Genomic DNA, 16174 nt, shown 5'->3' with positions numbered 1-16174 from the left:
CCTAACTGCCCTCCTGCACTGGGCTCCCTGGCAGCCAAGGTGGGAGAGAATTCTGGCTCTTCTCCATGTCTCTATGTGGGGCTGGCAGGGTGAGCAGCTGGAATTCAGCTCAAGAAGCACCTCCTCCAGGCAGCTTTTCCAATTCCTGCCCAATTCCAAGACGTGTACAGGTCTGTCTCTCCTTGGGAGAGAGCAGGTACACAATAAATGGTTGTTGAGTCAAACTCAAAAATGGCATTAACAAATTATTCATTTAGATATAAAAACAAAATTTGAGTTCAGCTAAAAAAAAAAACAACAACCCGACACATACTTGTGGAGAGGTACAAAGTTATCCCCAAGCCCTGTGTTAACCCATTTGAAGTACTGTGAGAACAACAGTCCCCTTATACGTCTGCAACACTGTTGACTTACGTCAGGAACAATACTTCTGTGGAAAGAACAATTACCCGGAAGATTGTGACTCCATTCAACAAATGACACAAAACAAATCACAGCAGTCTATACCACCTACACCACTTGGAGCCAGTGCCTGGTGAAGCCGTTCTAGTCTAAAACCCTCGCAACAAAGCATGCTCAAATTTGACCCTTTCAGTATGTATAGCCATTTCAAAACTCAGTCATAAAATTAAAAAAAAAACCCACAAAACCTAACCTTAAATTTAAGTAGAAACCCATCTGACGTACCTTCACAAACACTCTCCAGAGAGAAGTACGTGGTCTGACTGATGTAGCCAGCACCTTCCATCAGCGACGTCACACAGCCAATCAGCACTCGGGGGCTGGAGTCTGACAGCCCTCTGCTGCGGTTTTTGCCGTCATCTTCCCATTTGTCAGAGAGAGCTTCCACCTGTAAGACAAACGAACCACTATTCAAACCATAAGAGGACCACAAGAAAAGCAACTGCAGGCCAGTATCTCTTGGGACGTAAGTATTAAAAATGCTCCATCAAATACCAGCAAACCAAATATGGCAGTGTTTTAAAAGGGTTACACACCACCCTCAAGGCGGGTTTATTCAGAATGCAAAGACAGTTCAACATACCAGTCAATAGAATACACCTCACCCTGGGTAGGCATTTGACAAAACAACATCCTCTCACGAGAGAACACTCAAACCAGGAACGTAAGGAGACGTCCTCAACATGATAAAGCCCATGTATGAAAAACCCACAACTAGCATCACACTCAATGATGGTAAGACTAAAAGCTTTTTCCCTAGGATAAGGAACTAGGCAAGGATTTTGCTACCTCTGTTTAAAAAAAGTGTTGAACGATATTTAGTCTTCCAATCCATGAGCACGGAATGTTTTTCCATTTCTTTGTATCTTCTTCAATTTCCTTCATAAGCTTTCTATAGTTTTCAGCATACATATCTTTTACATCTTTGGTTAGGTTTATTCCTAGGTATTTTATGATTCTTGGTGCAATTGTGAATGGGATCAGTTTCTTTATTTCTTTCTGTCGCTTCATTATTGGTGTATACAAATGCAACCCAAAGCAATCTACACATTCAATGCAATCCCAATCAAAATTGCACCAGCATTCTTCTCAAAGCTAGAACAAACAATCCTAAAATTTGTATGGAACCACAAAAGACCCCGAACAGCCAAAGTAATTTTGAAGAAGAAAACCAAAGCAGGAGGCATCACAATCCCAGACTTTAGCCTCTACTACAAAGCTGTAATCATCAAGACAGCATGGTATTGGCACAAAAACAGACACATAGACCAATGGAATAGAATAGGGACCCCAGAACTGGACCCACAAATGTATGGCCAACTAATCTTTGACAAAGCAGGAAAGAATATCCAATGGAAAAAAGACAGTCTCTTTGGCAAATGGTGCTGGGAGAACTGGACAGCAGCATGCACAAGGATGAAACTAGACCACTTTCTTACATCATACACAAAAATAAACTCCAAATGGATGAAAGACCTGAATGTGAGACAGGAAACCATCAAAACCCCAGAGGAGAAAGCAGGAAAAAGCCTCTTTGACCTCAGTGCAGCAATTTCTTACTCAACACCTCTCCAAAGGCAAGGGAATTAAAAGCAAAAATGAACTATTGGGACCTCATCAAGATAAAAAGCTTCTGCACTGCAAGGGAAACAGTCAAAAAAACTAAAAGGCAACTGACGGAATGAGAAAAGGTATTTGCAGATGGCATATCAGATAAAGGGCTACAAAAATCAGTTGTATCTGTATGCATTTGCAATGATCATTCCAAAAAAGGAAATTAAGAAAACAATTCCATGGGGCACCTGGGTGGCTCAGTCAGTTAAGTGTCCAACTTTGGCTCAGGTCATGATATCATGGTTTTGAGTCTGAGCCCCGTGTCAGGCTCTGCACTGGCAGCACAGAGCCTGCTTGGGATTCTCTCCCCCCCCCCCCCCCACATGCACGTGTGCTCTCTCTCTCTCAAAATAAATAAACTTAAAAAAGAGAAAACAATTCCACTTACAATACCATCAAAAAGAGTAAAACACTTAGAAATAAAGTTGACCAGGGGCACCTGAGTGGCTCAGCTGGTTAAGTGTCTGACTTCGGTTCAGGTCATGATCTCAATTTGTGAGTTCGAGCCCCACGTCGGGCCCTTATGCTGACAGCTCAGAGCCTGGAGCCTGCTTCAGATTCTGTGTCTCCCTCTCTCTCTGCCCTTCCCCCCTCACACTCTGTCTCTCTGTCTCTCTCTCTCTCAAAAATAAATAAACATTAAAAAAAAAAGCAAAGGCAATTAAAAAAAGGATAAATTGGATTTCACCAAAATTTAAAACCTCTGTGTACTGAAAGACACCATCAAGAAATACTGGAAAACTAACCCACAGAATATGAAAAATATTTTGTAAATCACATATCTGTTAAGAGATTAACATCCAGAATATGTAAATTTTTTTTTAATTTTTTTTTTTGTATTTGAAAGAGAGAGAGCACGTGTGCGTGAGCAGAGGAGGGGCAGAGAGAGAGGGAGACACAGAATCTGAAACAGGCTCCAGGCTCTGAGCTGTCAGCACAGACCCTGATGCGGGGCTTGAACTCACGAATCGTGAGATCAGGACCTGAACCGAAGTCGGCTGCTTAACTGACTGAGCCACCCAGGAACCCCTGTAAAGAACTTCTCTAACTGAACAAGAAAATAGACAAGACAATTAAAATATGGTTAAAGGACTTAAATAAACATTTCTCGAAAGATGACAGATAAATGGCCAGTAAGCACATGAAAAGATGTTCAACATCAATGATTATCAGGGAAAGGTAAGTCAAAACCACAATAAGACACCACTTCGTATCCACTAGGGTGGCTACTGCCGAAAGAACGTAAAGTATCTGTAATCCCTGTGCGTCACTGCGGGGAATATAAAATGGTGTCTCTGCTATGGAAAGTTTACGGTTTCCTCAAAAAGCTAAACACAAAATTACCATATGACTCTGCAATTCCACTCCAAGGTATACACCCAAAAGAGAACAAGGACTCTAAGACACCTGTTCACAGCAGCACTATTCAGAATAACCAAAAGGTAGAAACATCCCAAGTGTTCATCAGCAGGTGGGTGTACAGGGGTGCCCGGGTGGCTCAGTCGGTCGAGCGTCCGACTTCGGCTCAGGTCATGATCTCACGGTTCATGAGTTCGAGCCCCGCGTCAGGCTCTGTGCTGACAGCTCGGAGCCTGGAGCCTGCTTCAGATTCTGTGTCTCCCTCTCTGTGCCCCTCCCCTGCTCAGGCTCTGTCTCTCTCAAAAATAAATAAATATCACAAAATTAAAATACAACAGATGAGTGTACAAAGTGTAGTCTATACACACAATGGAATATTATCCAACCATCAAAAGTAATGAAATTCTGATACATGTTACATGGATAAACCTTGAAAATATTCTGCAAAGTTTGATAATGCAAACACAAACGGGCAACAATCACATGCTTCCACTGAGATACTAGAAGTGTCAAATTCAGAGACAGGAAGTAGAATAGCAAATTCTTGTTTTAGGGATGATGAAAAAGTTGTGAAAATAGTGGTAACGGGTGCACAACACGAATGTTCTTAATGTCACTGGACTGTACACCCACAGATGATTAAAATGGTAAATGTATGTATATTTTACCACAATAAAACCTACATAAAAATATGCAAAGAAATCGCACATCCTTCATGAAATCAGTCAATACTACCTAACATTGGTGAATCAAGCAAAGGTGTAAGCATATTGTTCAAGTGAATCAGAAATCTACCGATGAGCTGAGAACAGAAACCAAGAAAAGACATTTCCCCAGAGAAGACATCCGGATGGCCAACAGACACTTGAAAAGATGCTCAACATCACTCATCGTCAGGGAAATACAAATCAAAACCATGAGATACCACCTCACACCTATCAGAACGGCTAAAATCAACAACACAAGAAACAAAAGGTGTTGGCGAGGCTGTGGAGAAACAGGAACCCTTCTTGCATTGTTGGTCGGAATGGAAACTGGTGCAGCCACCGTAGAAGACGGTGTGAAGGTTCCTCGAAAAGTTAAAAACAGAATTACCCTATGATCCAGGAATCACACTACTGGGTATTTACCCCCAAAACACAAATACCCTAATTTAAAGGGATACACGTATCCCCCAGCTTTATAGCAGCATTAGCTACAAGAGCCAAAACATAGAAGGAGCTCAAGCGTCCACCGACCGATGAACACGTAAAGAAGATGTAGTATATACATACAGCGAAAATTTACTCAGCCATAAAAAAAATGAAATCTTGTCATTCGCAACAACATGGGTAAAGATACGGCATAACGGTAAATAAAAGAAGTCACCTAGGAAAAGACATACAATATGGTTTCACTCATATGCAAAATTTAAAACACAAAACAAATGAGCTAAGGGGGAAAAAGGGAGAGACAAACCAAAATATAAGACTCATGACTATACCAAAAAAACTGATGGTTACCAGGTGGGAGGTGGGTGGGTTGGGGATAGGTGAAATAGGTGATGGGAATTAAAGTTTAAAAAATTAAATAAAAATGAAAATGACACTTGAATCCTAGTAGTGTCTCTGCTAAAGGTACAGCAAGCCAAGGATGGGGAGTGGGAGAAATGAAGACTGGACAGGCTGATGAGGTGAGATCATGCTTGAAAAAGAAGCTATGCGGAAAATTCTGCCCAGAGAAAAAGTTCCTGTTTTAAAAGCTTATGGCAGATTGTGGTAACAGTTGCAAAACTCTCTGAATATATTAAAACCCCGAATTGTACACTTTAAATGGGTGAACTGTACAATATTAATTACATCTCAATAAAACTCTTACCAAAAAGAAAACTCTAATTTTCCCATATAGAAACTTTAATTTAAAAAAGCTGAACCCAACAAAAAAGGGATAAAGAACATAAAAAATAACTCATGGGAAAAACGTAAAAAATTAATCTGCTTTAAGGCTTAAATTCAAGTTAAATTTATGAGGTCACTTTTCACTTATTATTAGAGTGGCAAAGATTTCAGAGACTGATAATATACACATCCTTGACAACTCTGAATAACAAGCAGTCTCTCATTCTGCTCCTGTGAGTATAAATTAATTTGTATATTACTGGACGATAATCTGATAACCACTGAAATGTTGGGTGTGTATATCCTTTGACTTAACAATTCCACCTCTAAACATTATAGCACAAAAATACCATTTTTAAATGGAAAAAAAATGAACAAAAGAATCCACTAATTATATTTGCTAACTGGATAACAAAGGGTCTCCTCTTTCCACCATCTTGGAGCCTGTGGAGGTCTGCTGGGAACAGGACTCTGAAAGTGACAAATACGTCTGGAAAGCTGTGGTCCAAAGTCATTTTTGCTGGCTGCAGCGGGGTCTCTGGAACCAGAGAGAGCACACAGCTCTTCTTAAAAGTGAAGGTGTTTATGCTCCAGATGAAACTGATTTCTATTTAGGCAAGAGATATGCTTACATGTACAAGGCAAAGAACAATACAGTGACTCCTGGTGGCAAATCAAACAAAACCAGATAGAGTAATCTGGTGAAAAGTTATGCTCATGCTCATGGAATCAGCGGCATGGTTCTTGCCAAATTCTGAAGCAACCTTCCTGCTAAAGCCACCGGGCACAGAATCCATGGGATGCTGTACCCCTTGAGGATTTAAAATAACTGGAAAGTAAATAAATACAGGTGTAGATTTGTTCTCTTGTATTTAGAAAAAAGGGTCCAATGATTCTTTTTTTAAAAAAAAATTTATTTTTAAGTAATCTCTACACCCAATGTAGGACATTTTCAAACCCACAACTCTGAGATCAAGAGTTGCACTCTCAGGGACTTCAACACCCCACTTACCGCAACGTATAGATCATCTAAACAGAAAATCAACAATGAAACAATGGCTTTAAATGATACACTGACCAGATGGACTTAACAGATATATTTAGAACATTTCATCCTAAAGCAGAATACACATTCTTCTCCAGTGCACATGGAACATTCTCCAAAATAGATCACATACTGGGACACAAATCAGCCCTCAACAAGTACAAAAAGATCAAAATCATACCATGCATATTTTCAGACCACAATGCTATGAAACTCAAAATCAACGACAAGAAAAAATGTAGAAAGATAAAAACTTGGAGACTAAAGACCATCCTACTAAAGAATGAATGGGCTAACCAAAAAGTTAAAGAGGAAATTAAAAAGTACATAGAAACCAATGAAAACGATAACACCACAGCCCCAAACCTCCAGGATGCAGCAAAGGTGGTCATATGAGGGAAGTATATAGCAATCCAGGCCTTCCTAAGGAAGGAAGGAAGGTCAGATACACAACCTAACCTTAAGTCTTAAAGAGCTGGAAAAAGGGGTGCCTGGGTAGCTCAGCTGGTTAAGCATCCGACTTTGGCTCAGGTCATGATCTCACAGTTAGTGAGTTCGAGCCCCACATCAGGCTCTGTGCTGACAGCTTAGAGCCTGGAGCCTACTTCGGACTCTGTGTCTCCCTCTCTCTCTGCTACTCCTCTGCTCACGCTGTCTCTCTCTCTCTCTCTCTCCTCCAAAAATAAATAAAAGATAAAAAACACATTAAAAAAAAAAAAAAGAGCTGGAAAAAGAACAGCAAATAAAACCCCAAACCAGCAGAAGACAGGAAATAATAAAGGTCAGAGCAGAAATCAATGCTATCTAAACCAAAAAAAAAAACAAAACAACAACAAAACAAAACAAAACCAGTAGAACAGATCAATGAAACCAGAAGCTGGTTCTTTGAAAGAATCAACAAAATTGATAAACCACTAGCCAGTTTGATCAGAAAGGAAAAGGACCCAAATAAAATCAAGAACGAAAGAGGAGAGATCACATCAACACGGCAGAAATACAAACAAAGTAAGAGAATATTACGAAGAATTTTATGCCAACAAAATAGGCAATCTGAAAGAAATGGACAAATTCCTAGAAACATACAAACCACTGAAACAGGAAGAAATAGAAAATTTGAACAGACCCACAACCAATAAAGAAATTGAATTAGTAGTAAAAAATGTCCCAAAAAACAAGGGTCCAGGGCCGGATGCCTTTCCAGGGGAATTCTACCAAACATTTAAAGAAGAGTTAACACCTATTCTCTTGAAGCTGTTGCAAAAAACAGAAACGGAAGGAAAACTTTCAAACTCTTTCTATGAAGCCAACATTACCTTGATTCCCTAAAAGGACACCTAAAAAAGGAGAACCATAGACCAATTTCCCTGATGAACATGGATGCAAAAATCCTCAACAAAATATTAGCCACTGGATCAAATAATACATTAAAAAAATTATTCACCAGGATCAAGTGGGATTTATACCTGGGATGCAGGGCTGGTTCATCACATCAATAAAAGAAAGGACAAGAACCACGTGATACTCTCAATAGGTGCAGAGAAAGCATTCGACAAAACACAGCATCCTTTCTTGATAAAAACCCTCAAGAAAGTAAGAACAGAAGGATCATGCCTCAAGGTCATAAGAGCCATATACGAAAGACCCAATGCTAATGTCATCCTCAATGGAGAAAAACTGAGAGCTTTCCCCCTAAGGTCAGGAACAAGACAGGGATGTCCACTCTCGCCACCGTTATTCAACACGGTATTGGAAGCCTTAGCCTCAGCAATCAGACAACACAAAGAAATAAAAGGCATCCAAATTGGCCAGGAGGGGGGCAGACTTTCACTCTTCACAGATGACACAATACTCTATATGGAAAACCCAAAAAATTCCACCAATAAACTGCTAGAAGTAATCAACGAATTCAGCAAAGTCACAAAATATAAAATCAATGCACAAAAATCAGTTGCATTCCTATACACCAATAATGAAGCAACAGAAAGACAAATCAAGGAACTGATCCCATTTATAATTGTACTAAAACCCATAAAATACCTAAGAATAAATCCAAAGAAGTGAAAAATCTACACACTGAAAACTATAGAAAACTTATGAAAGAAATTGAAAAAGACACAAAAAATGGAAAAATATTCCAAGCTCCTGGATAGGAAGAACAAATATAGTTAAAATGTCAATACTACCCAAAACAATCTACATATCAAAATAACACATTCCTCACAGAACTAGAACAAACAATCCTAAATTTGTATGGAACCACAAAAGACCCCAATTAGCCAAAGCAATCTTGAAAAAGAAAACCAAAGCAGGAGGCATCACAATCCCAGACTTTAGCCTCTACTACAAAGCTGTAATCATCAAGACAGTATGGTACTGGCACAAAAACAGATACTCAGATCAATGGAACAGAATAGAGAACCCAGAAATGGACCCAGAAACGTGTGACCACCTAATCTTTGACAAAGCAGGAAAGAATATCCAATGAAATAAAGACAGTCTCTTCAGCAAATAGTGCTGGGAAAACAGGACAGCGACAGGCAGAAAAATGAACCTGGACCACTTTCTTACACCAGACACAAAAATAAACTCAAAATGGATGAAAGACCTCAATGTAAGACAGAAAGCCATCAAAATCCTCAAGGAGAAAGCGGGCAAAAACCTCTTTGACGTTGACCGCAGCAACTTCTTACTCAACACGTCTCCAGAGGCAAGGGAAACCAAAGCAAAAATGAACTATTGGGACCTCATCAAAATAAAAGCTTCTGCACAGAGAGGGAAACCATCAGCAAAACTAAAAGGCAACCACTGGAATGGGAAAAGATATGTGCAAATGACATATCAGGTAAAGGGTTAGTATCCAAAATCTATAAAGAACTTATCAAACCCAACACCCAAAAAACAAATCCAGTGATGAAATGGGAAAAAGACATTTCTCCAAAGACATCCAGAGGGCCAACCGACTCACGAAAAAAATGCTCAACGTCACTCATCATCAGGGAAATACAAATCAAAACCACAATGAGATACCACCTCACACCTCAGAATGGCTAACATTAACAACTCAGGCAACAACAGATGTCCGGGAGGATGCGGAGAAAGAGATCTCTTTTGCGCTGCTGGTGGGAATGCAAACTGGTGCAGCCGCTCTGGAAAACAGCATGGAGGTTCTCAAAAAATTAAAAATAGAACTAGCCTATGACCCAGCAATTACACTACTGGATATTTATCCAGAGGATACAGGCGTGCTGTTTTGAAGGGGCAGATGCACCCCCATGTTCATAGCCGCACGATCGACAACAGCCAAAGTGTGGAAAGAGCCCAAATGTCCACTGATGGATGAATGGATAAAGAAGATGTGGTATATATATACAATGGAATATTGGCAATAAAAAAGAACGGAATCTTGCCATTTGTAACTACAAGGATGGAACCAGAGGATATTATGCTAAGTGAAATTAGTCAAAGGAAGACAGATATCATGTGACTTCACTCATATGAAGACTTTAAGATACAAAACAGATGAACATAAGGGAAGGAAAGCAAAATATAAAAACAAAACATAAGAGGGGCGCCTGGGTGACGCAGTCGGTTAAGCGTCCGACTTCAGCCAGGTCACGATCTCGCGCTCCGTGAGTTCGAGCCCCGCGTCGGGCTCTGGGCTGATGGCTCGGAGCCTGGAGCCTGTTTCCCATTCTGTGTCTCCCTCTCTCTTTGCCCCTGTCCTGCTCACGTTCTCTCTTTCTCTCTCAAAAATACATAAACATTAAAAATGGGTTATTAAAAAAAAAGTTAGACAAGAACATTAGAAAAGGAAAAAGAACAGATAAATATAATAACCCAAATCCATGAAATAGGACATTTTAATAGTGAGATTAACTAAAAACTGATTATTTGAAAAAATAAGTAATTACTTAAGTACTCTCACTCCACACCTGCAGGACTGGCCAGGTCATTAGCAGAGCTGGCGGCACAGGAGGCAAAAGCCTCACACACTCCCGACAGGAGAGAAGACAGGCGGCTGCTGTGGGGCGCTCACCCAGCGATCCCACTCCTACCTACACATCCCAAAGGAGCGGCAGGACCCCACACAAGGATGAGGTGGCAGAGAAGGAAGCAAACTGGGGAGTCACACACAGGGACTGAGAATTAGAGGGACACATGACAGCATGGATTCCTAAAAGGATGATGCTATACGAGAAAACATAAGAAACAAATCAGGTCCATAATGCAATCCACCCCTTTAATTTAAACTACACGCAATAGGGGCGCCTGGGTGGCGCAGTTGGTTAAGCGTCCGACTTCAGCCAGGTCACGATCTCGCGGTCCGTGAGTTCGAGCCCCGCGTCCGGCTCTGGGCTGATGGCTCAGAGCCTGGAGCCTGTTTCCCATTCTGTGTCTCCCTCTCTCTCTGCCCCTCCCCCGTTCATGCTCTGTTTCTCTCTGTCCCAAAAATAAATAAACGTTGAAAAAAAAATTAAAAAACAAAACAAAACATAAGAGACTCAAATACAGAGAACAAACAGAGGTTGCTGGAGGGGTTGTGGGGGGGTGGGCTAAATAGGTAAGGGGCTTAAGGAATCTACTCCTGAAATCACGTGCTAACTTGGATGTACATTATAAAAAATATGTAAATTATAGAAAGTAACAACAACAACAAAAAGAGTTGCACTCTCCACTGACCGAGCCAGCCAGGCACCCTAATGATTAACATTTTTAACAAATGTTTAAAAGACTATAAGAAATACTCATGCTGGGGCCCCCGGGTAGCTCAGTCAGTTGGGTGTCCGACTCTTGATAACTGGCTCAGGTCACGATCTCACGGTTTGTGGGACTGAGCCCTGAATCTGGCTCTGCACTAACAATGGTGCAGAGCCCACCTGGGATTCATTCTCTCTTTCTTTCTGCCCCTCCCTCACTTGTGCATGCGCGTGCACGCTCTCTCAAAATAAATAAGCATTAAAAAAAGAAATAGAAATGTTAAGCGTTCTTTTCCAGAGCATAAAATTACCAACGAGCTTTACTTCCTAAATTACAAATTTCTGTAGTCCGAATAACATATGATGACCACCGTTAGTTTTTTAAGGCAGAAATCATTATAAAAACAAAAGCAGCCCCAAGAAGGTACATTCCACTCCCTGTCTCTCCCACGTTGTCTGTAAGAGGTTAACTAAACAGAAGGATGGATGGGCACGTGGGTGGCTCAGTTGATTAAGCATCTGACTTTGGCTCAGGTCATGATTGTTCGGGGACTGGAGCCCTGTGTCAGGCTCTGTGTGGAAGCTCAGAGCTGAAGCCTGCTTTGGAATCTGTCTCCCTCTCTCTGCCCCTCCCCCCTTGCGCTCTGTCTCTGTCTCAAAAATAAATAAACATGAAAAATTTTTTTAATTGAAAAAAAAAAGGATGGAAACATAAAGCCCCATGGTGAAGAGAGACTTCACAAACAACTCAGGCCTTACCCTAATTGCTTTCAGTCCACTCGACACTTTATCTTCTTGCACAAGTGCAATAACTTCCTGTCCAACATTCAGAAGCACTTTGCTAGTCACAGCCTCACTGGAGAAGTAGATCAGATCATCAATCATGCCATAATCGCCGCAGTACCTTGTCACGACACCCTGGACGGTTTTCAGCTTGGCGTCACCTGAGATGCATAAACAAAGACGTTACAAGGCCCATGAGTAAAGCAAGCCCACCCTATAATTAAGCCCCACCAGAGAAAGGTGGAGGACAGGCGCATCCAGGAAGTTTGGAACCCTCTGCAGTGGGGGGCAGGGGGGAGTAGTCTTCAGAAAGCAGGGTTTTTGAGGTAGACTGCCCAAGTTCCTCTGAGGGGTGTCACAGGCAGCAGACTCAGTGGGGGGAGCTCAGACCCGAGAGCCACACCACCTGGGTTTGAATCCCAGCTCTCCTGCTGCCACTTTATCTCTGGGCCAGGTCCTTCCCCATTAACCGTGCTGGGCCTCTTCCCAATTGTAAAGTGGAGGCAGTTACAGTCTCCACCCAAGACAGCTGTCTGGGTGGCGGCGAGCGGTCCAGTGCACAGATTTCTGAGCGGCCGGCCCAGGTTATAAAGCACCACTGTCCTACGCTGGCGTCTGGAGAACCATCGCCCTGTGCTGGGATTACCACCCTCCCGCTCTCCAATCCCGCCGGCAACGGCGTTAGCAGATTCTGTGTCCCCTCCCCAAACGAGGTGCTCCAGGAGATTCCGGGCTTGGGGTGAAGTCTGGCCCAGAGACAGGGCACGCGCCCGTCCACGCGGGGCGCCTCCCCACCATCGCCAGCAAGCCCGGCGCGGGAGCTCCGGCCGAGGTTCCCAGCCCGGATTTAACCGGCAGGTCCCGGGCTGATTGAAGGGACTGGCTCCAGGTTATAGAGGGCGATGCGGGCGTCAGCAGGTCTGCGTACATACGGCTCGCAGCGCTGCCCTCAACTCCTAACGCGCGGGCTGCGGCTTCGGGCCCTTCTCAGGAGGACGTCACGTCTTCAGAGGCCAGAGAAAGCGACTGCACAATCAGCACCCTGAGTCCAGTCAGCTCAAGGTCACCAGGTACCAGAGTCCCAACACAGTCCAGACCGGACCAAGAGAGCCTCAGAGGCCTTCTCGAGAGGAAAGGCAGGGCAACATAGGACTGCGAAAGGACAACTGCGACAGCTCAGGCCGAACTGCGAAAGGACAACCTGGGACAGCTCGGGCTGCACTTTTCAGAGCTTTCCAAACACGCAACCGCAAGTGGCAGTGACGACAGAAACGAGAAAGCCCGCTGCGCTTAACACTTCAAAGCGGAAACAAGAAGGACCCGGAGGCGGCGCAAACCCAAAGGAAGACCAACGCCCTAAATCATAGTCCACACGAGGCCTTGCTCAGCTACGGTCACACCTTCGCTTTGACCTCAAAGAGCGAACGATAGGCGGCAGCATCTCTCAGAGCGCGCTCACGATGCACAGCGGCTCGCGGCTGGAAACTCCATCAGGGACCCCTGGACCACCACCTCACGACCTCCGGCTCCCGTCCCCCTCCTCCCACTTCCGAACAGCCCTGCATTCTGTTTGGCCTCAGGCTCCGGCAGCTCGAGCAACACACTCCGGGGCACCCACGCCCCGGGCCCTACCCCCAGGCACCTTCCGCGAGCTCGGGCCCCGGCTGCCCGGCCTCCTCCCCCTCGGAGCCGTCCGCCCTCCTCCAGAAGAACGCCACCAGCTTGGCCGCGAGGCGCAGCATGGCCCTGCCACCTCTGCAGGTGTCCTCACGCGGGCAAGCGGTCCGCTGCCCAGGACCAATGGACTTGTCGTGCCTGCGCCTGCGCACCCGCTCTCTCCCGCCCCCCACCCCCGCTTTGAGACTTCGGCCAATGGGCTCTCTCCGCCCGCGCCTGCGCAGGCGCCCGCCGTCTCGGCCAATGGGGTTGCTGCGTGCGCCACGACCGTTAGTAGTCGGTGGTTGGCTGTTGGCGACCCTTGACACGCGGCACAGCTAGGCGAAGTGCCAGGTGGGCGAGAGGGCCACGCGCTGTCGCGCGGTGGGCGGGGCCTCTTGCGTGCGCGCGGCCTACGTGTCCGTCCGCCTCCCTTCAGCGCGCACCTCTCCGCCGCGAGGAGGTTCTGTTTCCGACCTTCTGGAGTCCGTCGTGCGCCGCCGGTGGAGTTTTCTCGAATGCTGGTGGCCGCGCCCTTCTCCAGTCCGGGGCTGTTGGTAGGAGCCGGTGTCCCTGACTCTGCCGCGCCGACCGCCGCCTGCGCCTCCGGGCCAGAGGTTCCCCGACTTCATCCGTCTCTTCAGAAAGCGTGCGTCTCGGTGTCGGTGCGAACTGTTATTATTTCCTGCCTTTTGTCTTCTTTCTCATTTAATTTGTGTTTTTCTAACGTCTTGAGGTGACACGGAGTTCTGGAACTTTCTTTTGCTCAAACCTAGGCATTTCAGGCCGTAAGCGTGTCTCAGCTCGAATTCGGCCGCATCCTCCAGAATGTGACCCGTAGTTTTGTTTGGCTTCTCGCTGCCTTTGTGGGTGTTGCTTCGAGTCCTGGGGCTTCCTTGTCTGCAGGAGCAGTGGTTACCTTCCGGGTGTCGCCGGCCTTCGTGCCGGGGTGGGGGAACCCGGGCACTGGCGGCTCAGGACGGCCCTCGTGGTTCCGCCCGAGCGCGGTGTGAGCGGGGTTCCTCGTCCGGGCGGTGAGGACCCCGCGCCCGGAGCCTGAAGTAAGTCCTGCTGAGTCCTGGCCGTGCACTCGGCGCTGGGGACACCCATTAGCATGGAAGGGTGCCAGGGCCCCCCGCGGGTGCGCGGGGTGTGCAGCGCATGCTGCCCGCCGGGGGGCGCCACGGACGGGCTTCTAGAGCGAGGGCGACGCGCAGCAGGAGTTTCCACTTCCTAGGACTGTCCCGTGTGTCCGTCAGCCTGGATTCGGGACTCTCCACCCCAGCTTTTCAGTGCGACCACCTGGATGCCCAGCAGAGCCTTCGGTCTCATGGCGAGAAGGACGCTGCGGACCCTCCCTCCGCACCTGCTTCCCCCAGTCTTGTGCACCTCAGGTGGGACAGCGGCACCTGCCCTGCTCAGACTGAAGCCTTCCGCCCCCCTGAACTACTGACCCTCTCGCCCCACGTCTTGCTGACTGCAGATCGTGTTGGCTTTTCAAGCTCTCCCCGAAACCTGGCCACTCCTCGAAACCGCCTCTGTGCCCCACCTCAGTCCCGGCCAGCACCTGCTCTCTTGTGGCCTGTTGTCCACCCAGCAGCCGCTTGCTCCTCCACGCAGAACCTTCCGGCACGTCCATCTCAGAGTCCAAGCCAAGGGTGTCTCCATGCCCACAGGTGCCTCCTATCTGGATGCCTCACCTCATATGATTGCTTTGTCTATCGTCCTTCAGCCTGGTCACCTCAGGACCTTTGCATCCGTGGCACCCTTGCTCCAGCTCTCTGTGAGACTCCCCTCTTTGCCTTCTGCATGTCTTTGCTCAGATGCCTCCTCAGTGAGGCCTGCCCTGACTCCCCCAAGCAGCAACCCCCATTCCTTCCCTCCCCCACCATAAAGGACACTACTTATCTTGTGTGCTTCTGTCCGGCCACTAGAATGTAAACTCCAGGCGGGAGGGACTGTGGACTGCTCTGTTCCTTCTGTAAGCATTCATTGAAGGACAAGGGAAACATTGAAACATGAGTAGGATCTGAGGAGGCAGGAAAAGGAGGAAAGATGTTTTAGCAACAGTAGTGTATGTGAAGATACCGTGGAAACACAGGATTTGTTCTGAACGTTGGTATTGCCAATGGAAACAAAGAAGCATTTCTCAAGTGACTAGGACTCGAGGGACTTGAGTTTGCTCCACAAGTTCTGATTCAAGGCAGCTTGCATTTCTTAGGGGTAGAACAACCTTGGAAAGGCACAGAAATGGTGAAATTTGCTTGACGTTTTCTTCAAACAAGAAGAAACACCAAGAGTTAATCTTGCCGCACCAATTCCTACTAATTCAGTTATCACTTAAAAGGGAGTCCGTAAAGAAGTTTGGGAGGTTTTTCAATCTGTTCAAAATCCCTTCTTAACTTCCCGGGTTATAGTTTGTGAAAACTCTAATCTTTGCTTGGTGGAAAAGCTAAGACAACAGAGCATCCCATTATTCAAAACCAATGCCTTTGCTCAAGCTTTATGTGGGTTTGCAGTTTGAGGAGCTGGTTTTTCAGAATGCTTTGATTCGAGCTACATTATGGCTCCCATGTCAACAAAGAAACTGTCGCTGTAACTGTCAGGGCGCCAGTGTCTCTGGGCGAAGCATACTCCCGTCCTTTTTCTTTAGCAGAAATAAAAGGCACAGCAGGACTGCT

General features: G+C 45.6%; 1 protein-coding gene across 2 annotated transcripts in view; it reads right to left on the bottom strand.

Annotated features, from left to right (window-relative positions):
* Positions 1-13579, bottom strand: part of MOV10L1 (Mov10 like RISC complex RNA helicase 1) — a 73867-nt gene extending 60288 nt beyond the window's left edge. For both annotated transcript variants that reach the window (XM_047066179.1, XM_047066180.1), the window contains exons 1-3: positions 13480-13579; positions 11814-11998; positions 688-850 (exon numbers count right to left, since the gene is read on the bottom strand). In XM_047066179.1, the coding sequence (XP_046922135.1) occupies positions 688-850; positions 11814-11998; positions 13480-13579 (448 nt within the window). The remainder of the gene's footprint in view (positions 1-687; positions 851-11813; positions 11999-13479) is intronic.
* Between the last annotated feature and the right edge of the window lie 2595 nt (positions 13580-16174).

This window comes from Lynx rufus, unplaced genomic scaffold, assembly GCF_022079265.1.
Source record: "Lynx rufus isolate CCGP_SWC_20201006 ecotype Redwood Valley unplaced genomic scaffold, mLynRuf1.p SCAF_7, whole genome shotgun sequence".
Taxonomy (NCBI): domain Eukaryota; kingdom Metazoa; phylum Chordata; class Mammalia; order Carnivora; family Felidae; genus Lynx; species Lynx rufus.
This window is presented reverse-complemented; position numbering and strand designations above follow the sequence as displayed.